General features: G+C 33.7%; 1 protein-coding gene across 1 annotated transcript in view; it reads left to right on the top strand.

Moving 5' to 3' along the window:
* The window catches only part of LOC150094526 (dual oxidase maturation factor 2-like), a 149420-nt gene that overhangs the window by 31488 nt on the left and 91169 nt on the right, over positions 1 to 26763 (top strand). The window contains exons 3-5 of the mRNA XM_090412172.1: positions 4935 to 4992; positions 24217 to 24351; positions 25951 to 26013. Of these exons, the coding sequence (XP_090268298.1) occupies positions 4935 to 4992; positions 24217 to 24351; positions 25951 to 26013 (256 nt within the window). The remainder of the gene's footprint in view (positions 1 to 4934; positions 4993 to 24216; positions 24352 to 25950; positions 26014 to 26763) is intronic.

Here is a 26763-nt window from a genome sequence, read left to right as displayed (position 1 = left end):
TTTAAGTAAAGGCCACTGAAACATTTTAAGTTCGGAGATAATTATGAAGATTAAAATAGTTTCAATGATTCGCATGTCTGCACAAGCATATAATAGATGCAAGTTTTCGGTCCTTGTCAAAGATAGGAAGTCCACGACTTGAAGTTAAGCATAACAGTAGAATAAAAATATGCATTTTTGTACAATTAATATTTTGGAGAAATCAGATTATCTGGAAAGGTCGCAGGCTATATTTTATGCCTAAAATCAGAAACTGAGACCCATTAACTGAGTAATGACCATTTGAAACTATGGTTAACGATTGAAGAGAATCAGGGTGTTACCTAACAACATGTCATCCATTCCTTTCAAACTTCCTATTTATTTTACTTTTCATTTTTTTAAATTATATAATTGTAACATCAGTCATTTAATTAATCTTTAAATCACCAGTGACATGAATTTTCCATATATAACAATTATTTACAAAACTAGTAGTAATAGTACCAACAGGTTCACCAGTATTAGTTACGTATCATTCAACTTTAAACGAACTCTCTTCTCAATATTTATATTAACGGCCATTAAAATACAATTAATAATAATAATAATAAATAATCGAAATAACTATGAAATATATTTAAGAATACTAGTAGAAATATATTAATATTTCAATACATTCCTACCAGCATTTATGAGTATAAAGGTACTTCCACATAGCAATAGAAAAGAATGATTTCTCAGGATTATTCCCGATTTTAAATAAAATTCTCTATTTCTTATTATCATAGCTTAATATCTATCTGATATATAACTTGCATCTGCGCATTTATTTTATACCCCGTAACAAATTGCCATCTAGATAAACTGCACGTGTAACCTTGAAAGCACACATCAGACACACCTTCCTTGTTGGTGAACATTATGAGGAAAAGGCTATATAATCCGAGGGGAGTATTAGCAGCTCCATCCAGCTGGTACTTTAAAGGGTTGTTAATTTTAATTTTTTATGGCAATGATGGAAAAACCCAGAGTGGGTGGACTATTCCTCAAACACTTTTGTGGCTATACGGAAAGGTCAAGTGGTGAGCATTTATAAAGAAAAGGAAGACCATGATAAGAAATACAAAGGAAGGAAGGAGTGAGTGGGTTGAATAATGGACAGAGACCATATCAAACCGGTATATCGTTTAAGTTAATAATGCAATCTAGGCACTGGTGTATGTCTGTGTGTGTGAGAGAGAGAGAGAGAGTTTCCCAAATTTTTCTTTATAAATGAGTCGAGCGTCTAATGTTCTGAAAGGAACATGCACGAAAGACTGTTGATTGAGAATAAATAACTTCACTTATAAATACTTTTTCAGTGTGTATATCAAAACAGAAACAAACTCCTGGACCCCACCTTGACTTGACTTGACTTGCCCTGACTTGAGAGCTAAGCCTTACGGGGAATCTAATATCTACTCGTTCGGCTCAACGTCTATCCCTTTTCTCAGAGTAGGTAAAGCAGAAATTATGACCCGATGTTCCTCTTTCATCGTGAAAAACCAATGCCCCAACAAAGTCCGCACTATTTTGTCAAAATAATCCAGTTTGGTGTGGCTCGGTATAATACTGTTAGTTTCTGCACATGCTATAGGCAGTTCCAGAGTTATTTCTGAATGAGTTTCGATATTTCTAATTGTCCAGCATTCAATTTATGTTACTGTTCAGTTCTTGAATTAATATCTGGTAAAAAAAATAACGTATGAAACTGGAACATCTGAGACTGTCCTATATCATACCATATTTCAATGTACAGACTACATACAATCCTCATAGTTCATCCGTCAATTCATTTGTCAGTACGTACTCTTTATCAAGACTCTGATCAGATTAGTTTTGTAATCTATAGGAGCAAGAATCATTGGATTAATATAAAAAATAAAGAACTAAAAAAATTAATGAGAATTCTTATACAAAAATAAGTTTTGCATCAGCGATATCGTCAAATTCAACAGATAGTCGTTGTTGAATCACAAACTATGTTATGCTAGAAATTATGCAAAGATTATACTGGAGATTACCAGATTACCTCTGCTAAATATTATCGTGATCTGCAAATAATAAATAGTATTGCACGTTCTGACGTCAAGGTCGTCTCGAGAACATGTGACATTAGTAGTTTTATTTATATACGCCGTCATAAACAGTAGCATAATAAATTAATCTAGTAATAAGCTGAATTTATATTTGTGATTTATGATTGTGAATATGCGGACAGATTGAAGCGTAGAGTGAAAATTATAATTTTATTTGAAGGGCCGAGTCTTCTCAAATACTTCGCATTTTCAGTCAAATTACTGTGTAATCCGTTAAAGATAACCCGCATCACTTAGGAAATTAAATTAACGAAGTTAAAAAAAAAAGTGCAATGACGTCACAAGATGGAGTATAGAGATTAAGTACAGAAAAGGCGTTTCTAATTGCATAATGAATCTACAGCTACAGAATGTTCCTCTCTTGTATTGAGTGTCTCCTCAAAACCAGAGAGGCATTAGTCATTGTACTTTTAAAATCGTAGAATACATTTAAGAAGTACAATGACTAATTTCTCTTCCAGCTGAATCACTGCATCCTCTATCATGCAGACATTGTGTTTATGTTCTGCTTCTACATCGTCATCTGAAATGTAATCAGCAATTTCGAAACGTTTCTTAAATATCTCGAACAATAAGCAGTTCGAGGTTGCCATCGATATGTAGTACAGACCAAATTCGATGTATTCACTTTTCATCTTATTTCTATATCGAAAGGATCCATTTAAATTTCCCTGTTCCCATAACTGCTATATTATATATACAATATATTGTACAGAGTCTCTCATATCCCTGCCTTCATAGAAGAACAACTTACTTCTTTTATTCTTTGGGGAAAAAAAGTTAAGATGGAAAAGATATTCTAGTGATGCGTTTCCTATCTGAAGTGTTAGAATATGTTTCTGTTTTATCTTTGTAATACGTAGTATGAGCGATTATTGCTCTATCCTCTAGACAAATCAATGGCATGATTAACAAATCATGTTAATCAAAACGTCCATCCACTAAGATAAGAAAAGTGATTTTCAATAAAGTTTTCCATATTCTACTGAATATTATTGAATACCATGAACAAGCAACTAAGACTGAAACAAGGAGTAGGCGAATGGCTCTCACTTCAAGACTACCAAGATAAACCTTGCTAGCAAACTAGGAGTAAGACTGGTGTTTTTTGTGAGCATAATATTGATTATGATTGTGAATATGCGGACGGATTAAAGCGTAGAATGAAAATTATAATTTTATTTGAAGGGCCGAGTCTTCTCAAATACTTCGCATTTTCAGTCAAATTACTGTGTAATCCGTTAACGATCTTACGGTACATATCTCCTACGTTTTGCTTAAAACCATCAGATGGCGTCGATACATATTTGAAATAAGATGCATATTTTAGCGAAAAAGAATTATAGAATGCGAGTTCTTTATATATTTTAGAAAGAATAAAAAGAATAGGTAATCATTCTCTTATTGGTTAACTGCTGGTAAGAAACGAAACTTTTTTTCATTTCTCCAAAACCAACTAGACAGTGGCAAAAAGAACAGCTATTTTCCTATCATGGTCATCTTTAACTTGATACACATATGAAGATTATTTACTCATCTATAATAAAATAGGTTTAGTGTAAATATTACCATAAATTACAAAAAAATCAACGATACTCGTACTATATGCCAGAGATAGCGCTCATCTAGACAAGTGGCCCTAGAAGTGCGAACACGTCTCAGAAGTTGAGGTGTTTTGTATTTGAGAGGGTAACCTTCTTAAATAAAACATTTTAAGAATATTAATTAATAATAACATAAATATTAAAATATTTTAATAATAATATTACAACAGCCCTTTATATATTTCAAAGATGCCCTTCTAGCGATACCATATCTTAATAGAAGCTCGGTTTTATAATTACAGGATATGTTATAAAACTGTGGAACTCGTTTAGAATACTAAATTAAATCCGGTAAGAATGAAGAGACTAAAAATGAATCATACATACAAAATAAAAATTAATATATGAAGATAAAAATCTAACAACAGTACCTTTTAGAAAGAAAGATCGATTCTTTGTCATGTAGGTCAAGTTTTCTAATTGTTTATTCTATTGTAGACTTCAATGCTAGCCCATTATAGTGGCAACTCAAGTGTAAAATAGATGACTAAACATATAAAACCAGACAAGGATTAATAGTACAGCAATGTAATTCAAGTAACTTATGGTTTTAATATAAAATAACACTCAAAATTAAATCGAAACATCGGAAACGTTGAAAAAATACAGAGAATACAATAAAAAATATGTATTTATAAGAAACCTAATATATTTACAATGTTGCAATTAAATTTGAGTCACACGATATATCATGTTACAAATGCATGATTTACTATGATAAATTAATGAGATAAAAGGAAGAGAAATTGGAATTTTCATCGAGAGGCAATTAAAACTACAAGTAATTCCCGTATGTCTGTTAACGGCGTGTGTTGTTTTGGGCGTTTGTCTTTTTGCGGTAAAACAACACGAGAGAAACACTGCCACTTCCCTAATAATACCAGCTAACTCGGCTTCAGTTAATTATCCCCAATAAAGATTCTTTGCGTCCTAAGAGAACATTCGCATTCGGGTGTTGCTAACTGAAGAACAAATGTCCATCCTTGCTTCTGTGCAACAGAAGAGATGATCAAGAAGGATGACAAATCACTGCAATAAATATATTCATGAAGCAATTATAAGTTTGTTGTATCCTAGAGTGTAAGAGTTCTCAAAAGAGTTTAAGAATCCGTGACAGATAATATGTTATTATAATATATTATAAAATATACTTATTGAATTATTGTTTTGCTTCAAGTTTGAATTTGAATGCTTTTTGTTTACTTTGCAGAGGTTATCAACCTTTATAAGTGTCACCATTAGCCTCTTCGTGGGCGCAGTGATTCTGAGTAAGTATTGCTTTTAATATTTCTTTAATGAATGAGATGTCAGTTTGATATATCTCTTTTCACTGTTTACTAATACATTGCTTTTGGAAACTAAACGAACAGATTTGTGATTGTTCTTCATATCGAGCCAAATTTAAATTAAGTTCTATACACTTGCCAAAGTAGCATCATCAGACCATCAAATCGCAGAATAATTATGCCCTTTGCACGCAAATATTTAAATGTTGTATCTAATTATTTATCGTTTTTTTTCCTCTCTTATCTTTTCTTAAAAAATTGATTCTTTATCGAGAGTGATAAAGAATTATTATATTTCATCAAGTTTCTATGCTTCACTGATTCTAGCAATATATAATACGCCGATCTCTTGGCTTCAGCTATAATTCCAAGAAATCCTAACACTTTGCTATTGATAAAAACTAAAACAGCTCTAATCATTATACTCCCAGGCAGTGGCGGATCGTGGCTTGAAATCGTGGGGGTGCTGCAACTTTCGAAATATACATATACACTGTAAGTACAGTGTATACGTGTTTGGATAAAATATCAAAATTATGGTAAAAATTAAAAAAAAATTAAACATGAAACAATATTGTTTATTATCGATGAAATTATACAGTTTGGTATACTTCAAAATTACTTAAAAATAAAATATATTCTTCTTGTTTTGTTTCATGAAAAAATTTGTTTATCATCGATAAAATTATATAGTTTAGTATAATTCAAAATTACTTAAAAATAAAATCTATTATCATAACCCCAATAATGTTCTAAAATCAAAACTATAACAAATGCCATGTCTTTAATTGTAATGACCAAATATTTAAAGAGACGGAGTAAACAGGATAATCACTACGAACACTTTACTACAGGCGCAAACTGCATATAAACAACAGTGGAACTGCGCGACGGACAGTGCCGCATTACGCTAATAGCTCGCATTTCACTATGATGTGCATATGCTTGCGCGCTTATCAATATGACACCGTGGTAAACACAGTGCTGCTAGCGTCCTTCGCCCTCCTAAGTGCTACAAGATGGAGTTTTATTATTTTTTATACAAAATAAGAGAATTGTATAGGATTGTTGATGATAAAATTAAATATTACAAGATATACAAATATAAATAAATTAATAAATATATTTATATATCGAGAAAAATTGGAGGTGCTGCAGTTCCGCAGTGCCTATGCACGAGCCTCCCCTGCTCCCAGGTATCCTAAATTAAGGCATATGGATAGTTTCAACAGAATAAGTCACTGCTTTTTCATAATTTATGCTGAAATAGAGAGAGAGCACTAGCCAGCTTTATTCAATGCAGCAGGATCGCTACAAGTAATTATCAGATGGATGAATTGGAACTATAGGCGTATTAAGTTGAAAAGTTCTGAGTCTATTTCATTAGAGACTATTTTAAATGTTTATACGATATTCAAATAGTCTTATTACCTTGCAACAGGTTCTCGAGGTTTGGAAAAAATAAAATAAAATAAAATAATAAAAACACTGTTCACACTACTGCGAAAAACAATACCATCTCATCAAAGGCAACCTACGTGTTTGTGATTCTTTACATCCATCAATGACAGGAATGTGAGATGGAAAGATCATGTTCCCAGATCTAGCATTAATGAATATCTGTCTCACGTGTTGAAACTTAAAAACTTCAGTTTATCTCCGAAACGGAGTGGTGATCTCTCTCTCACACACACACTCTCCCGCCCGCCCGTGCACACACACACATATATCACTTCCAAATTTGAAAGCTTAAGGCAATAAAGTATTATATAAGTTTCTTTCTTTCTTTTTTTTTTTTACATGTAAACTTAAAATATTCTATTCCTGTCTATTTGATTTGCTTTTTTATCTACCATATCTTTCTTCACCATTGATCTTAATAGTGTGCCGAAAGTTTTGTAAAAATACTATTTACACAAGTGATATCTATTAAAGCAATTTAATTAAGTATTCTCCTATTTAAATTAAGTTCTTGCATCTTTTTTCCCTGTATATTCATGATCCAGCATTCGAAAACGAACTAATAAGATCATCATATTATAGTCAAAATAAGATCATCTTATTTTGAGCTTTTGGTATTTTGGTGTTATTCCATTTTTATTTTTTATTTTTTTTTTTGAAATCTTGTACATTGATAATACTCATCTTTGTTCAATTTCCTTTTTTTATATAAGTGAAATTACTTACTTCTACAGATTAACAGTTGATTCTTATATTTCTTGCATTCTTAAATTTTCGTAGTCTCTACTTGATTTCATTATCTTTCTCAATTAGAATTTAGTCGCTTATCATAATTTCGGAATACCTCATTAAAAGAAAAGTTTGGTTTTAGAGCCTGTTCTAGGTGAGATGATTCTCTGAAGAAAACCTGGTTCATATATATACATACAGAGAGAGAGAGAGAGAGAGAGAGAGAGAGAGACTAATGTAGTCACCTCTCGCTAGAGTAGTAGATAACAATTCATCCTATTTAAGATTATTTTATTTTCAGCGTTCTGCACTGAATGGCTTTAGTTCGCTCATAAATATATAGTCTCCGTAGCTCAGTCAGTATAGACGAAGCCTTGGGTCGGAAAGACCTGCGTTCGAGTGACGTGAGTAACCTTTATTTTGATCTCTTTCGACGAAAGGTGAGTTAGCCGGTCTCATACGGAGGTAAGGGTTTTTTTTTCACCCGGGAACTAGGGTTTTTCGTCCCCCAGAACAGGCAAACCGGCCCCATTCACGCACATGGATTACAGTCATTAATACGCCCCAGCGTATTCCGTTCCGGAGCCCGGATAAAATTGGGGGGGGGGGGGAAGCATGGTGAACTATCCTGTAAAACTCTCACCAGGAATACTTTGTGGGAAATGCCTATGAAGTCACCTATGGTCGGAAACGACTGAAAAGGGAAAACCAGGCAGACATAAATATATCAATACAGCATTGTTTCCTAAACTGCTAGTAAACCAGTGAGAGCAAAATATTCATTTTCAGACAATTTGCACTATTTTTAATCCCATTAGTAGAATGACTGGTTTCAATGAAGACAGTATCTTGTAACTAATTCGTCAACAGGCGATTCGTACGAGAGGCTGTATAAACTTGGAACCTATCACGTAGCTATCACTTTCAGAAATCTTTTCTTGGTGAAAGATATTTCCCTGGGCTGGAAAAATATATAATTTTAAAAAAATATTTTCCCATTAATAATAAATACGGGTTACTGCTGATCAATTGTCATTGTCAGTTTCTGGTTCGTGTAACTCCTATATTATCGAAATACCTACAAGCCAGCATTAATCATGCTGTAATTAATGTATCACTAGTGACTAATAGCTATCGTAAACATTACTATTTGCTTTCCAATAGGCTAATGGCAATGTTTTCTGTATGAGGCTACGTACCTGTGTATATTTGAGTATATATTTGTATACAGACGGAATGTAAACACAAAAGAAAGGGGTAATTTAAGAATAAAAATAGCAGTGTACGGGAAAACGGTTTCACTGCATAACTGTCTTATTCTTAGTCAGCGATTTCCAAAAACCTTGATATAATCTTTCCGTTTTGAGTTATTGTGCAGCAAAAGGTATTTTTAAGGTAATAATATCCAATCCAAACTGTAGGGCGAGTTCCTGTCAGAGAGCAAGTTGTGCCAACGAAAATGCGAAAAAAAAAAAAAAAAAAAAGCAAAAATTATTAAATTCTTCAAACTTTTAATAACTAACATTAAATAACTGTTATTATGATATTAAAAGGTATTAATTTGTTAAAATTAATCTTATACAATCCCTTTGTAATTTGATATATCAATATAAAACTAGTATCAAAAGAAACTGATATGGCGCATTGCTGCAGTGAATCGGAAAGAGTTAAGAAGGAAGGAACTTTTTAATGCTTACTTTTAAGAGCAGAGGTTATAACGCATTCTCAGTTGGTGAGAACAGCTGTTCTAGAGATAAGCGCAGATGGAAGGTGAATGAAACTGAACAGCGGGTTAGCTGGAATTGTGTCCGAAGCAATTAAGCTTATAGTCATTTCCTTGGACCACTAAGTGGAAGGGTAATGGATGATAGTTACAGAGCAGTTCCATATAAGGACATGAGAAAACAGACGTCTCGAAGATGGTAGTAGAGATTATAATGGCATTCTCTATGATGCCTATGAGGACTGAGATGAGACCACTAGTCGAAATCGGTTGCACTTTATTTTTTAAGTTCACGAACTAGAAAACTTGGAATACATTTGGGATTAGAAATAGTGCAGCGCACTATTTCTATTACAGTAGGAGATGATTTACCTTCGTAGACCATGCAGGAGCTGAAGGAAAACGATGCTAGGATATCAGCTTTATTTTCAAATGATAATTAGTGACACCATCAGAATGAGAGAGTGTAAATAAGCAATACTTTGCGCCTGGTGGCCTTCGTAAAGAACAAGAATATATGACTGTTATTAGTAAAGGAATCAAGTTTCTGCATTTTTGCGACGTCATATTTAATTCCTTGGCAGTTGTTTTGTAGATATTTGAGAGCCTCACTGTAAGCCAAGAATGAAGTTGGAATTTTTATTTTCTCAACATGATGAAGTTTTCTAGGGTTCTCACTGCGCGCTTGTATTCCGGGAGGAAATTGTCTAGTAAAGATGATGGCCTTGCATCCACCAAACCTTTTCTGTAATAAGATCAGAGCAACTGTTAGTATCAGGAAAGTGGAAAGAATAGTCTGACCACGGAAAATAAAGAGTAAAAAAAAAAAAAAATCGGACAAGAGGTTCAAGAGATAGGTGAGGAAAAACAGTGCGGTAGAAGAAGAAAGAGGTATTGCACAATAAAAAATGAAATACTTATTTACGGAGTTATTTATGAAAATTATTTAATGAAAAGAAATATCACATTGAAAACTTCCTTAGAATTCTATTACGAAGAATATCACATGTTGCTTAAATTTTATTAACATAAGCTGGATTACTTTAATATAGCCTGTATTCCCAGATTATTTATAACATTTAAAAAAAAAACAGTTAATATTTAATCAATTTTTTACAGTAGCGAATTATAGAAATATTTTTTCTAAAAAAATAACACCCAAATCTAGGCCAGACATTTTACTACTTAATCCATCTTCCATAGGTGGCGTTAGTTTCACGCTTGGAATAAGCAATATATGTGCCTGGTACAAATCAACCGACATTTTATACATTCTTCACCCAGTTAACAGACTGTTTAATTTTCTAATTTTGGAAGGGCTTTCGTTTTAGTAAACAATAAGTCTGCGAAACCAATCACTTTGAATGGGGGAACTGGATACGTAAGCCACCCACAGAAAGCAACAATAGATTTATGCTCCATAGCTATCGGTGAAAACAGGTAAGGTTTGTTTTTATAAAGATCATCGACACTTTCGCACAAGGTGCTGACCAATCGAAAAAAGGACACATTTCCGGGATACTTGTCTTCTTCCTTTATCCCCCCCCCCCCCCGACGTATTGTTTCCCTTCTAAAATTAGACGAATATGAACAGAGCGTATCGTGTCAAATTATTATCTATACAAGAAAAAAAAAATCTTTTTCAGAATTTCGCATTTAAGAGATAAAGTTTACACTTCTTCTTCTTCTTCTTCTTCTTGAGAACGTTTGAAGGAAGCTATTTTATTATTTGACAAATATGTGTCCTGTGCATGTAATTCTTAAGAAGAATATTAATTCAATTCAGTTCTTGACTCCAACTCCAAAGCAATTTTTTTTTTGTTTAAATTATAAACCCCCGTAAGTTAGATTATTTCCGGTTTCTCTTTCAGTTATATCCTACACTAATTGAGCAGCATTTAAGGCTAGCCAAATCTATTCGACACATTTTTTACCTTACTTTAGTTTATACTTTAACACTATAATTACACTTTCAAACTGTTATATTTTTTATAATCTTTAACCGAACTACAACCCACAGACTGTATTCATTCTACGTCCCTTTTTACAGTGATTACTAAACAAAACTAAATCGACAGTTTTCGTTATAACTGTGAGGTGATGTGATCACGTCTATTGCTTCTAGTCATGGTAGAAGCCGCCTCATCATTCATATAAAAGCAGATAAAAGAAAAATATCCTTTTTCAGAAAGACAATGTATTTTAATTTTCACTGGTCTTTCTTCTATTATTAAACATGATTTTATTTATAAATGCGATCAGGAAATCCATTTAACTGAACTACGTTAATATGATCAATATCAAGTATGATGTTTGTCTAAATCCAACATCACTGGAATTGTTAAATATTAAAAACTACAATGGGTCTATCTGTCGGGTCTATCAATGGGACAACTGTCGTACTTTGGCCAAACAGGCAGGACAGCGAATATCAGAATTTCTGAACACAAGGACTACATCCGGTTTTACAAATATAGCCATTCTGGTCTTGCAGACCATGCTCTGGATACTCGCCACAGAATACGGTGGAAGAAAACAAAAATAATACACCGGAGCAAATATAAATTTGAAAGATTATTTATGGAATCAGCCTCTGCCCTAAGAAACTCTCCAAACCTCAACAAATTTGGTTGTATGCGACTGCCCCAAATTTGGGAGGCATACATCAGCAGACCTTCAGCCCAACGGCCAAGAATGCCTACTTAGCCCACCAGAGGGCACCATCAGGACTTCTAGGAGAAAGATAGCTTCATATCTTCATTTCCAGTTACTGTATTGTTAGGGCCTGTGTGCTCCTGCCTTTCTGTAAGTTCCTTTAGAAAATGGCAATGAGACATTGCCGAAATATCGGAAATATCTATTAAAGTATTATTTAATTTATATTCGTATCTACGTTGTTTCAATTCCCTAAGTTATTTAGAAATGCATAACAAACGTATAAGCCTATCTACGAGAATCAACATCATCCACGGAGATACTATCGCACGGAAGGCTCGTCAATATGGTAAAATGAAGATGAAGCTGTCAAGACAATTAAATCGTCTGACTTTCCTGAAACGCTGCCGGGATAACAAGGTAATCCCGAACTGTGTGAAATTGAAGCACCGTTTTGTTTCGCAAAAAGCGCTCCGTATATACAACCGCGCTAGCTACGCGTTACTACGCGAACAAATCACCGCCACGCGGTTAGGCTTAGCCAAAATTAACGAAGCTATTCGTACCCTCGAAGAGGAACTTTCGTGCACTTTGAATCAAGAACTGTGGACAATTTTACATGACGTCTCGTGTACCTCCGCAGACAAAGAGTTTGAAAAGATACGAAGCCGACAGATGAAGAAATTCGATAAATTAATAAAAAAGAATTCCACCGTCAATCCAGAACTTGCTACCAACACCGTAATCAACCTTTGTTCAGTCACCCTGAAGCCTGAAGCTCTCAACGTGCTTTCACGTGGCCACAACTTCGCCATTGCTCCCAAAAAAATACCAAGTGAGGAAATTATGATCCAGATTGAAAGAGGAATCCGCCACCTTCCACATCAAATCGCCAACAGTGTAAGACTGGATGTAGCTTGTGTCCTTTCCATAGCAAAACCACCCAAAACCAATATATCCAACAAGGAATTTGAAGCCCTACAGGAATTGAGAAATAATAAAGAATTAGTTATCACCAAAGCGGATAAAGGAAATGCAACTGTAGTACTTAACCAAAAGGACTACAAAGGTAAGCTGAATGCTCTCCTATTAGATCGGGCTACTTACCTCCCTATCAATTACAATCCCACCAACTCACAAATTAGAAAACTTCACAGCCTCCTTAAGAAAGTTACTTCTTGGCCTGTAGAAGTTACCAACAGATTAAAACCGTTTAACTCTATACCCCCCCCCGTATTTACGGACTCCCAAAAATACATAAAGAAAATGTGCCATTACGTCCCATAGTGGATGGCATTGATTCCCCCACATACAAATTAGCTAAATATTTGGCCAAAGATCTCACACACTATACTGGCAACACACCATCACACATAAAAAACTCAGCCCACTTCAAAGCCAGCATAGAAAACCTTACACTCCAACATAGTGACATAATGGTCAGCTTCGACGTCTCCTCCTTATTCACCCATGTCCCACTCAAGGAAACTTTAGAGCTAATCCAAGCTAAATTTTCTCCCGATATCTCAGCCCTATTTCAGTTCACAATGAACTCAGGCTATTTCGTTTGGCAGGGAAAATTCTACAAACAAATAGAGGGGACAGCCATGGGCTCACCACTCTCCCCACCCTTAGCCAATTTCTTTATGGAGACCTTTGAGGAAAAAGCCTTAGCCTCTGCCCCACAAAAACCAACCATATGGCTTCGCTACGTTGATGATGTGTTCGCTATTTGGCCACATGGCTCTGAAGCACTCCTCTCCTTCCTCACACACTTAAACAACCAACACGCCAGAATCAAGTTCACCCTGGAAAAAGAGGAAAACAACTGCCTCCCCTTCCTAGACACACTAGTCACCCGCCAGTCTGATGGAACTTTGGTTTTCTCAGTTTACAGAAAACCCACCCATACAGGCAGATACATCCACCAACAATCTCACCCCCCCCCCCTCACAACAATATGGAGTGGTAAAAACACTATACAACAGGGCTAAAATAATCTGTTCTAATGACATAGCCCTTAACACTGAACTAAATCACATCCTAAACACTTTCTCAGCCAATGGCTACCCCCCCCCCAAAATCCAAAAAATATTAAAACCTACAAACCACAGCCCCCCTCCTCCCCCCTCCACAAAAAAGATTACTCTAAATCCATCATCATTCCCTACATCCGAGGCACCTCAGAAAAAATTACCAAAATTCTAAAAAAACATGACCTCACCTCCTGTTACAGACCTTACAGAAAATTGGCATCCCTTATCCGCTCTACCAAAGACCAACCACTTCCCCTAGACCTACCTGGTGTATACCAGGTCCCTTGCAGTTGTAAACTGTCGTACTTTGGCCAAACAGGCAGGACAGCGAATATCAGAATTTCTGAACACAAGGACTACATCTGGTTTTACAAATATAGCCATTCTGGTCTTGCAGACCATGCTCTGGATACTCGCCACAGAATACGGTGGAAGAAAGCAAAAATAATACACCGGAGCAAATATAAATTTGAAAGATTATTTATGGAATCAGCCTCTGCCCCAAATTTGGGAGGCATACATCAGCAGACCTTCAGCCCAACGGCCAAGAATGCCTACTTAGCCCACCAGAGGGCACCATCATGACTTCTAGGAGAAAGATAGCTTCATATCTTCATTTCCAGTTACTGTATTGTTAGGGCCTGTGTGCTCCTGCCTTTCTGTAAGTTCCTTTAGAAAATGGCAATGAGACATTGCCGAAATATCGGAAATATCTATTAAAGTATTATTTAATTTATATTCGGATCTACGTTGTTTCAATTCCCTAAGTTATTTAGAAATACAATGGGTCTAATTGCGTTCTCTCAATAATTTTTGAATTTTATCTATTCTGGCGAGAGAGAATGGTATGAAATGTATTTAAAGATATCGGCATGTCTGTATTGATCACTAAAAACAGCAATTTAAGATAGCGCATTAGTTATCAAAGGCTATTAAACACATTATTGTTATATTATTAGCACGACACAAATTGTGTTGTTCGATACTTGTCTGTGGCGCAGAATGCAACAAATGATTTCGTACTTCAGCTTTGCCATCTGTCGAGCACACGACGAATTGTTACTTGTGCTTTCTAGAGAAATCAGAGTTAGGTTAGAAGGTGAAAAGATTGTTTACTTTTCCGTTGTATAATTATAATTACCATAAATTCTATAATCGTTTGTATTTTTAAATTTCTAAAAGTGTATAGTTATACCATGAAGACAGGTTACAAATATTTGTCTGACACAAAACTTCTATCGAAAAAAATAAGATAGTAATAAGATTACAATCTTAATTGCATTAAGATTGTAATAAAATGTTTACAGATCATATTGTTGAACAGTCCTAAAACTGCATTTCTTGAAAGGGTTCATTTCGTGGATTGAATCAGTGAGTTATAGGTGTATCATTCAGATGATACCCTATAGAGAAAGTCACACTTTGAACCCTCACGTCTGAAGACTGCTTATATTGGGAACGGTCGGTATATTTTGCGGGATGGTAACCCAAATTTCCGGGAAAAATGAGACCAACTAACTAACTTTCAGCTGAGAAGTCCTCTGAAGGACAGGTGCACTTCATCGCAAATTGCACGAGTTACAGCACACTTTCTAAGTGTTTGTTAATTTTGACAAGCAGTATGAATGGGAATGGGAAATTATATAGAGCAAGACATAGTCTAAATTTAGGTTCTTTTATTTGTAAGTCAGCACTTACAATTGTAGAAGGTACAGGAATAAGGTAGTTGATGTCAAATCAGTAATAAAACAAGTTTCCACATTATCTCCATTGTGTATTTGTGATCATCTATATGTAGCACATTATAAAGGAAAGTGGCATTAAACTTGATATCAAAACTGGAGGTGCTAATCTCAACTCTACTTTATGAAGATGATGTTCAACTTTCCAGCACAAGTTTGCAAGATTACTTCACTAAACTGAAAAACTGCAATAGTAGCAAATTTGGCTGTAACAAGTTTAACAATAAAAAGACTATAAAGATAGGCAGGAAAGCTGAAAACATCAACCGCATCCCGATTAGAAAACCTACAGAATATTAAAACACCTCAGTTATTTAGACACAGTATTAGATGCAAATTTATACAGAAAACAGAATAAGCAAAGCTGGTATGGAGAGTCAACTGATTAAATTTATATGGAATAAGACAGACGTAGTCAAAACACTGAACTAACCGTAATAAAGACAATGTGCAAACCAATTTTAACTTATGGATCTAAGATTTGGGTTAGAAATAAAGCAGCTGATTAGATTAGTAAACAGTAGGGGAGTGAATAGTTTGCAAGAATGGCCGCATCATATTGAAAATATAAAGATATCATGAATAAGCTTGATGTTTTTAGCATACAGAACGGTGTGAGCAGAGCGAATCTCGGGTGGTATGACCACATAAACAGAATGAGAAAAAAAGGTTAGCAAAGTGGATCTGATGGCAGGAAAAAGGACCAATGCGAATCTAAGAGCTGAGCATATTGATGCAGTTAGAAGTTTGTCTTAGAATCTCGATTATGATGCTTATAGATCAGAATTTGTTCTCCATAAATATTTATTAAACGGCTATTGCTTTAGGCCTGGTTTGCCGAGTGGAAAATGTCTCTTGAAGTGGAGGACACATCTTAAATTTAGTTCTTGCTTTAAGCGTGACACTGACCAGACACCAATGTTTCCAAACTGGGATCAAGGCGGCGCAGAAATCTGTGCTGCATGTAGTTCAAATTATGCAGCTTGAAAGTTTACTACAAATAGAACATCAAAATAGCTATTTGAAGGAAGAAAGTCTTCAGCCGGAGAGTCTCACTTATCATTTGATTGATTATGATAAGATATTCGAATAAAGCTTTCCTTAAGAAATCATAAGAAACCTTAAGAAACCATTTCAAGCGTATTTCAAATGTACTTCCACCTTTAACCCTGTAATGCACTTTGACGTACTATTCAAGATCCAACATGTGAACGTCATTTTGGCTTTTTATTAAGTGCTTTGAAAGGATGTTCACGCATCTGACAGCTACAACCAATCTGATTGTGAATGATGCAAATATTGTGTCAAGAAATAAGCATTTCAAAAAAAAAAAAAATTTAAACTGAAAGTGTCTTTTACTCCAGTCGTAAGTAGCAGCACACATAAAACTGAGTATTTTAAGAATCTTCCAGAGTTATCTTAATTTCAACGCAGAGGTTATATTTCCAAATGGCAGCATCACATTACACTTTTATTGTATATTTCAATAAACTTTCAGTTTTTTTGAAATATTTCAGTTTTCGTGCCATATAGAAAACCGAATCGTCTTTTATTGATTCTACTTGGCGTACGGTTTGAAACTAATGAAGAAATTTATAATAAGTTTAAATTAAATCTATTGTAAAACCCATGAGTCACTTCTCAGGACAGCAATGCGGAGGAAATAAGGGTCCAATCAGAGACTCCGCTAAGTAAACAAAATAAGCGGATCGCTGAGCTTGATCTGGAGAATGTAATTATCTAATATTAAAAGCCGCAGCCAAGCTTAAAATGACTCTGCCATTCAAATAACCATAAATTGACAAACAAGTTAACAAGAATACAACAATGCAGAATATATTAAAAGTATTAACGTGACACACACACACACACACTGACACGTGGCTGGAAGGGATCGTGAAAAATATTTTTAATTTAATGTATACCTTGAACACTAAAACGATCAACATCAATCACTAAATGATAAATATAGCAACAGTGAGTATAAAATGCGCATTAAAATGAAAGTAAACATATCTGAATTAATGCTATGTGATAATTCGCTTGTCTAGAAGCGAATATATACCTAAGCAGAACCAATTCGCGAATATCTAACTGATACTCTTTTACTATTTGCAATTCATTTAGATATAGTACAGTCTTATACGCCTTTCAGTTATCGAAACTGCGAGTTACATTTTATCAGGTTATTCACGTTCCATTTTTTTTTGTTTTAAGTTAACGTGACTGAGTCTATGTGGGCAGTCGTTAACATGTTTTTTCAAATAATATAATATCGGAAAACATTACAACTAAGATTCTAAAACATCAGTAAGAAATAGTTTATACAGACAGTTGCATTTTTTCAAACACAGAATAACAATTACTATACGCTTATCATCCACAATTAAGTTTAAAGGAATATGTGATGCATAATTATGCCTGGCTGGTTTGGAGAATACACTTATTTAAGTATCGTCTTGATCAGTTCAGCTCGTGTGGTCACAGTCAAAGATGTACGCCTTTAACTTTGAAATTAAACAATATTTTCATGCACCCAACATATGCAAAGTATTTAATGCAGATTCATGGAAAAACCATAAAGTCAGAAAATCTCAGGTCATCGTCAGCCTGGAGAACAAGGAAATATTTTTCTCATTATTCTTAATAATAATATCGCGGATCCAAGGCACATCACACAATTGTTCATCGATTTACGAATTATTTAGAATTAACCTCAACTCAGCTAAGATTAGGAGGCGAGTGTATTATGTCTATAATTCCACTAGTGGATTTGTCTGTTTCAGCGAAGTACTAACTGTGCCACGCCCAGTAACTCAGCTTTAGTTTAAAAGCCTTTCCACTTATTTTCTTGATTAGAAACCTTTCCATGTAATAGGAAAGACTTCTGGCTAAAATATAAACTGATTTACAAAAACAACTGCAACTTCTGATTTAATGCGATTTTATATCGTCTCCATTACCCAAAGGTTTGAAAATTCCCCTTCAAATTAGTTTTGACTAAAATTAATTTCATTAGATATTTAAAGTAAATGAAACTGCTTATATATTTAGTAGTGAATAAATTTACGTAGTAAATTTAAGTAAATTACGTAGTAAACTTAAAAATTTACCCTTTCAGTAGTGAATAAATTAACGCAAAATTGAACATTTATGTTTTTGACCTTCTCTCATTCCCGGAAATTCCATATACCGAAGGCATTTTCCCCTTTTCATTTGACCCTGTACAAATAAAAAGGGGAAAATGACAAGTTATGCAGAGCTGTCATAAATAACTGTCCTTAACATTATTTCCATAGACAATAATTGTCCATTGAAATTAATTTAGTAGGAAAATTATTATAATTTCTAAAGCTATTAGTGCTATTATCTATTACACAATCAGTGGTCGGTTTTTTTCTTTCATACGAAATACCGATTAAATGTTTGAAATGCAGAATATATTAAATTATATATACATTATTTCCATAGACAACAATTGTCCATTGAAATTAATTTAGTAGGAAAATTATTATAATTTCTAAAGCTATTAGTGCTATTATCTATTACACAATCAGTGGTCGGTTTTTTTCTTTCATACGAAATACCGATTAAATGTCTTGAACTCCACTCAGAATTTGTTATCTCATTTGTTTATATATTTTTGACGAGAATCTTTAAGTTAAATAAACGGGATGAGAAATAGGCAACACGTACGTACTGTGGGGCAATACAAAATTCTGGAGAACGGTTAATAGCCATGATGTGAAATACAATGAAATGTTCCCCGTAAAGATTAACAGGATTGTTTTTTTTTGTTGTTGTTAAGACAGACTTGTTTTTATTTTAAGATCAGCCCTTCGCCACGAGCGAAGGGCTGATAATTTTGATTATTACTTTTTTTTTTTTTATTCAGTTCAAAATTATGTGTGGGTTAAGTGGGACTCGAACCGATCACAGGAAAATATTGATCGCATCTTACCATTGAGATATACTTCGCCTGTTTCATTTTTAGCGATATTATTATTGAGCAGAATCTATTAATATAAAGAAAAATTTTTTCTCAGATTTTTCATATATCATTTTAGTTAATCACTTATAACGGTTGCAGTTTAAATAGTTAAGCGTGTATTCAGTGGTTTCTTTCAGCCACGACTCCCAGAAGTTATGTAACAGGTAAGTGTACAGGACCACAGCTGGTATTTATCGAGATAGGATCATTTTTTTTATTTTGCGTTTTTTTTTTTTACTGGATCAGCAATACTAGAAAACGGACAGATATTCAATTCTAGATGTAGTAAAGTATTTAAAATTAATGAAAGAAATGGACTGTGATGTAAACAGTCTTAAATCATGTGAGAAAAGACCTATCCGAAGCTAATCTCCTACTCCTTCTCCTAAGCAATTATCCCGTTCCGTATTGGCATCCGCGTGGCTAGCGTTAGGTCTCACTAGTCTGACTGCTTAACGCGAGTACGTTTTGATTACAACTAATTTCATTAGATATTTAAAGTAAATGAAACTGGAAGAATTTAGCCGATATACGCAGAGGCTCCGTGAGACAAGACACAATATCATCTTGTCAGTGAAGTGTAAATTATGTAATAACATTATCCCGCCATATTTTTGGGGTAATTACAGATAAACTGCATGTAAAAATAAATTTCTTAGACAGTGCACTCTTTTATGTCCATTTAAAGCTAAACTATACAAACTCAACTCTCTAGATTAACTTCAAACTTTTACTATGATAAAGGTTCGAAGTGTTAATAAGAGTGAAAGTACGCCTGGGAGCGTTTATTTCTTTTTCATTCTTTCTTTCTCTTTTTTTTCCCCGATATATCTTGTTGCTTAGTGAATCGCTTCATTGAATGACTTCGCATTTTCAGGAAAGTTGCTGTCGCCTTTCCCACCCAGCAAGCAACGAGGACAAATGTCACACATGGTAGTTTTGCTATCATCACAGTGTCAATGGTATGATCAACACATGATGTCATAACACCCTGTCGCTAGGTTACAAGAGGTTAAGAAGTGAAACTTATAGATCCGAAAAATAGTTAAGGACTTTATCTTACATGACACTTGATATCGTATAAGATAAAACTCTTTAAGAATGTTTGGTTGGAGAACAATCGAGTTTCCAGATCTGGGGCAATGCTTCAGTTTCAAGAATAAACTTGATTATTTTTATAAGTGATATTGATAATGAATGTGTATGATTTCTGTCGCCTTCCTTCACGAAAAGCTAGGGCTCTCAGAACATGCAGTTAGCAATTATTATCCTAAGAATTAAATTATATTTAGAAGAAATAATTTATTATTTAAATTTCCATAAGTATAATGGAGACAACTTTCTCACAAAAGAAATTTTACTTCATATTTTAGTACTGTAATATCCTATTTTGACATAATGAATTGCGACTTTCTTTTATCCCTCTCTCTCTCTCTCTCTCTCTCTCTCTCTCTCTCTCTCTCACACACACACACACACACACACACACACACACACACACACACATACACACATACACTTACAGTGTAGACACGTATACACTGTAAGTACAGTGTCTACGTGTTTGGATAAAATATCAAAATTATGGTAAAAATTAAAAAAAAAATTAAACATGAAAAAATATTATTTATTATTAATAAAATTATACAGTTTAGTATAATTCAAAATTACTTAAAAATAAAATCCATTATCATAACCCCAGTAATGTTCTAAAATAAAAACTACAACAAATGTTATGTCTTTAATTGTAATGTCCAAATATTTAAAGAGACGGAGTAAACACGATAAGCACTAGAACACTATACTACTAGCACAAACTGCATATAAACAACAGTGGAACTGCGCGATGGACAGTGCCGCATTACGCTAATAGCTCGCATCTCACTATGACGTGCATATGCTTGCGCGAGTAGCAATATGACAATGTGGTAATAGTGTGACAATGTGGCACACTATTACCACATATTACTAAAATGTGACAATGTGGCACTTAGGAGGGCGAAGGACGCGCTAGCGCGTCCTTCGCCCTCCTAAGTGCCACAAGATGGATTTTTTTTTATTTTTTATACAAAATAAGAGAAGTGTATAGGATTGTTGATGATAAAATTAAATATTACAAGCAAATATAAATAAATTAATAAATATATTTATATATCGAGAAAAATTGGGGGCGCTGCAGTTCCGCAGTGCCTATGCACGAGCCGCCCCTGATCGAAAGTCTATTACAGTCTTTCTTTTATTTTCTTGGAGAGGATATTCAATATTTTACGTTCACTCTTGATACGTGCCACTATTCACTTCTCCATTGTAACAATGGAGAAGTGAATCTGAATTATTATTAGAAAATAACAAACTTTGTTTTTACTGAAACCTTTAACTTCCTAAGTGATGAACAGAATGTCTTAAAAACGGAAGGAAATCAAACCTAAAATATGAAAAGAGACCTTGAGAAAGTGAAAAGATTTGAGAACCACTCTTCGAAAGTAGTTAATATGTTTGTCTATTTGTACTTCAAGATGATTACTCAATATTTCAAACACAGCTTCACTTGCAAGCAGGATGGCATGAAAGTTTTCATGCCATTCCCGCTTGCAACTAATAACTGAAAGGATGAGGTGCGTACATCGTAATGCAAAATAATAAACTAGATATTTCTGCATATTCTTCCTAATATCGTTTCGACAAAATTTTATTGGGTTAAAGATACAAAAGGGAAAGAAGCTTATTCAAATGTCTGGAGATTGATTTAAAAAAAAAAAAAAAGATGGCGTCTACCTATAGAGTTCAATGAAGGAAACAAAGCATAAACATAGATTATGGATCAGTCACAAATATCTTGATATTCCATTAAATCTAAGACAGTACACAAATTAACAAAACGACAAAACAATAAAATCACAGCTGATTATTATTTCTGCTAAGAAAGAAATGTTCCTTTCATTGAACGGAAATCGAGCTGAGGAACTTTTTTCTTTGGAATTAAAAATAAAATACTTTATTTCAGATATATTTAATTTCCTTATATTTAGATCAAAAGGCACATATAAGCACTTAAGAAACAAGATAGCTAATACAGTACAAAAGGATAATTAAAGTGTCATTTCTTGACCTGTCCCAGGAGTCATTCTCAGCAGGTCATTCAAATCGGGGAAGGCTTTCGGGAATTAATCTAAATGATGAATTCTTAAACTTCTATTTATTTGATTTGCTTAAAACTTGATTTAAAGGAGAAAATAATGAAATTAATGATCCGATATTTTCTAAGCGTAACAGCCTTTTTTTCCATATACGTGGTTGTGATATTTGTCTTTTATGTAGTACGCTAGTAGGCTATTCATAAGAATAATCTAACGGATACAACATGTACCTTGAAATGTTGTCTCATAATATAAAATATTCATTCATATTCAAACTAAAACGTTTAATATTACTTTAGACTTAAAGTCCAAACAATAAAGCATGAATTATAGAACCAGTATTCGAAGGTCATCGTCAAAATCGCCACTTTTCTGAGGAGCGGCTAGGAGTCGCCTTAAGCAAGTTTTGCTTTCATGATTTTCCCCTTCACAGATCCTGTTGTTAAACGAAATGAGTGTAACTCAAGTGTGAAAATCACAAATGGTTCTTTGAACATTGTTACGTATCAGAGTAATAACAACCTGAATAAATCTAACTCTGTGATTATTTTTGGCTTATGTCAAGGCGCTTAGATGCCGCGACGTAAGCCCAAACGACGCAAATATGTAATATCTATTAATAGCATGTTCTTCGGGCTCGTTTGACTATTTCGAAAAAAAAAAAAAAAATTGGAAGGACAAAACACAATATCTGTTCCACTTACTACACCTAAGGTATATTAGGTGCAATTTAAAATGCTTTTTTGTATATGTATTTATTTAGTTTTGAATGTGTATTTAATTAAAATATTCATATTAGTAAAGAACTATACATTTACATTATTCAATACAAAACATATTTGTATCTATATTTAAAACAGAAAAAAGAAACTCCATATATAGCAATATAGCACAGGTCTTTCTAATTCCATCAGCTGACTACTGGTCCCAGTAGTCATACTTTTCATAATAAATATTTAAATTTAAGTAATAATAGTATTTCCATCTGGAAACATGTAAAAAGTAAATGTCGTATCAACTACAACTTATCTAAAGTGGTCAAGTCTTGAAATTAAACTTCGAGTATCAATTGAATTCACAAACGAACAGCGCTTTAATAGGAAAATATGTTACTATACAATAATATGTAATGTTCAATCATTCCCCCCCCCCTAAAATATAGCAACTTTTTCGAATTCTCATCATATTAAAATGCAGAAAAAATAAACTTCATTAATGAATGAAGATTTTGCTGGTGAATATTTGTAAAATACATTTCGTCTTTTATTGTGATTGTTACCGTTGGATAAACGGTGGTTGTATTTCTGATCAGATGGCTGAATACTGATGTTTCTACTCATAAAAAGAATTAAATTACCACCTAATTTTTTGTCAAAACTATTGTTAATTTTTTTTTGAAAATAATTTTGTTAATAAACAAGAAGACAGTGAAGTATGCCAATAAATATACGTACATAATAAGAATCTTTACATGGCTGACTATGGGAGCAGTTATCCCATGTTCAAGTTTCATTTTTTTATGGTGGGGGGGTTCCGATTAAGAATGTTAGGAAATGATTATTTTTATATCCGTGCATAAAAATGCATAATTTCGTTAGCTATTAAACCTCTCTCTCTCTCTCTATCTCTCTCTCTCACACACACACACACACCCAAGCACGCACACATTAACAGAATCTTGAAATATTAAAAAAAAATCTATTTGCATTTAATATCATATTTCTTTTTCCAGTTTCTAACCATGGGACCGACTGGCATGTGGCCCAGACTACAATATCTAGTCCATACAGGGCATTCTCCAAGGAGAAAATCTCAGCCCACGTAGGAGTAAGAATCGGATTAAACAGCGTGAACATAACATTACAAGGTAAGTTATTTTCGAGGATTACGGATATATAAATCATTTATCCAGCAAATTACGAGATTTGTAGTTTACAGGAAAAAAAAGCCTTTAAAAAATAAAAGGGAAATGTCAAGATACTTAAAATATTTTAGGCTCAATACAGTCAGAAAGATAAACAGTTAAAATTATATTTGAAGTCGTTTCTAAACCCGTAGAAATCGACACAACAGGTAGCCTGAATGTGCAACAGAAAACTGAGTGGCGAATCCTGCGAAAAAGTCTTACATTCCGGCCCTACCGTCAAATACTTAGTGCAGGCCATTACACGTATGTGCAAAAAGTGAACAGACATAAATTGCAGTCGAATATTCAAGGGGGAATTCAAATGTTAATTATTTCTGTGCCCTGACATGTGACAGTCTACGACAATTCGCCCTCTATTTAAAAAAAAAAAAGAGAAAAAAAAAACAGTAACCGAAAGTATGTGCGCGACATGCGGGAGCCATGCTTACTGCCACAGCTCCTTCATAACTCAATGCTTTCTTCCAATAGGACGGAGATGGAGCACCCCCTCACATCCATCATCCTGTGACAATCCTATTGAATATGCATTGGGTTCGACTGGATGACGGATTACACAAACGGGACCTACAATCAGGTCCCCATGAACAGCGGATTTAACTCCTCTCGACTTTTTTCCCTCTGGTTACGTAAATGACACTTTGTATGTAACGCAACTACCGCAAAATGTGAACGACCAGATGAATCGCATACACAGGGGTGCGAGGAGACATACGCTCCATACATTGAACTTGCATAAGCATGGTGAAAAAAATGTTTGGTTTTAAAAAAACAAAAAAAAGCAAAAAAACTGTTTGAGTTGCTGTTGTGAACATTGTAAGTTTCATATTTTTTTAATACTTTTCACTATAAATGTTTTAAACAGCTTACGCTATTTAATTTTTTCCTACTTCAGATTTGAGGTCACGTTATTAAAACAAAAATTCGTTTAAAGATGAATATTAGTTTTGACATTCTTGCGATTTCCATGATGTGCATACTTTTAAATTATATTTTAATACTTAAAACTTGTCTGACTCCAGTCGTTTTAAAACATAACAATGTCAGAAGCTGGGGAAAATAAAAATTAATGAAGAGTTGGAAAATGTAAAAAATTAATACATTTGTCTGCCAAAATTTTAAATCAACTGTTTACTTTTTTACAACTTATTCTTGTTGATTCTAACACAAAGGGAGGCTGATTTGATTGATATTAATATTGACTGAGTTACTAGTTATGGTAAATGCCCCATTATTTTATTCCAGTAAATGATAATTAACTTAATCTACAGATGATATTTTTTTTTTCAAATTAAATAATTTAATTTTATACAAACTAAGTGAGAAATATAAATTACATGTTCCGCTGTACACGAAACCTTTTGTATCGTGCTTTATACTGAAAAAATGCTGCAATAGAGCGATGACTAATGAAAGAACAAGAGCTATTGTTCCGAATAGTATGCTGTATTTCTGCCCTAGCAGTTTAATGACTATTACTGATAAAGCATAACGTTTTATGGACATATTCTCATGTATGTTACCTCTGTCTTTCTCTTCTAGCTACTCCTATTCACAAACACAGTGAAGATATAAATTATAACGAGAGATTTCGGTGGATAGGAGGTAAGTGTTTTTCTTTGCTTTGTGAAATGTATTGAGGTTTTCTTATACATATACTGTATAATATACAAGATAAGGAACTGAATACAGACCATCATATAATAATAATAAATAAGTAAATAAATAAATAAATAATATTAGAAAGGGAACATTTAAAAATACAAAATACTGAAAACAATTGTCCGGAGAGAGAGTTAAAGAAAAGTTTCTGAATAACAAAATAATATCTCGCAGCAGATTTTCCAAAAAATGTATATTTGAGGAATATTATAACAAAACTGTAAGTGAGGCTTTTACAAAAATCATTATTCGTAAAGTAAAAAAGAAACCAATAGGTTTTGGATTACCATAAAAGCTATTTTATTCTAATTGGATTGTACTCATTCACCGTGCAGGTGCTGCTAAAGGTTAGGTTGTACAGAATTCAACTTTGAGTTTGTTATTAAACATTGCTTTATTTGTTGATTCTGCTTTACGATTTATTAATATTTTCTAATAAACAAATCTGCAATTTCAATACATGGAATGCTTAAAATATGAATTCTTTAAATGAAAAAATTTTTTTTTTAAGTTAAAGAAGTTTTTTGAATTTAAAGAATATATTTCAATACATTGTGATATTTTCTATAAAAAATAATTTTGAGTAGTCTCAGACCGGCTAACTATAACAAATTATTGTTTTATTATTGTCTGTTTACGGACAACAATAACGCAGATGGAAAGGTTTTATTTTCTGTCGAAAAATCGGGTTTT

The sequence above is a fragment of the Typopeltis vanoorti genome, chromosome 22 (assembly GCF_054136105.1).
Source record: "Typopeltis vanoorti isolate ZY-2024b chromosome 22, IOZ_Tvanoo_1.0, whole genome shotgun sequence".
NCBI classification, from domain to species: Eukaryota; Metazoa; Arthropoda; class Arachnida; order Uropygi; family Thelyphonidae; genus Typopeltis; species Typopeltis vanoorti.
This window is presented reverse-complemented; position numbering and strand designations above follow the sequence as displayed.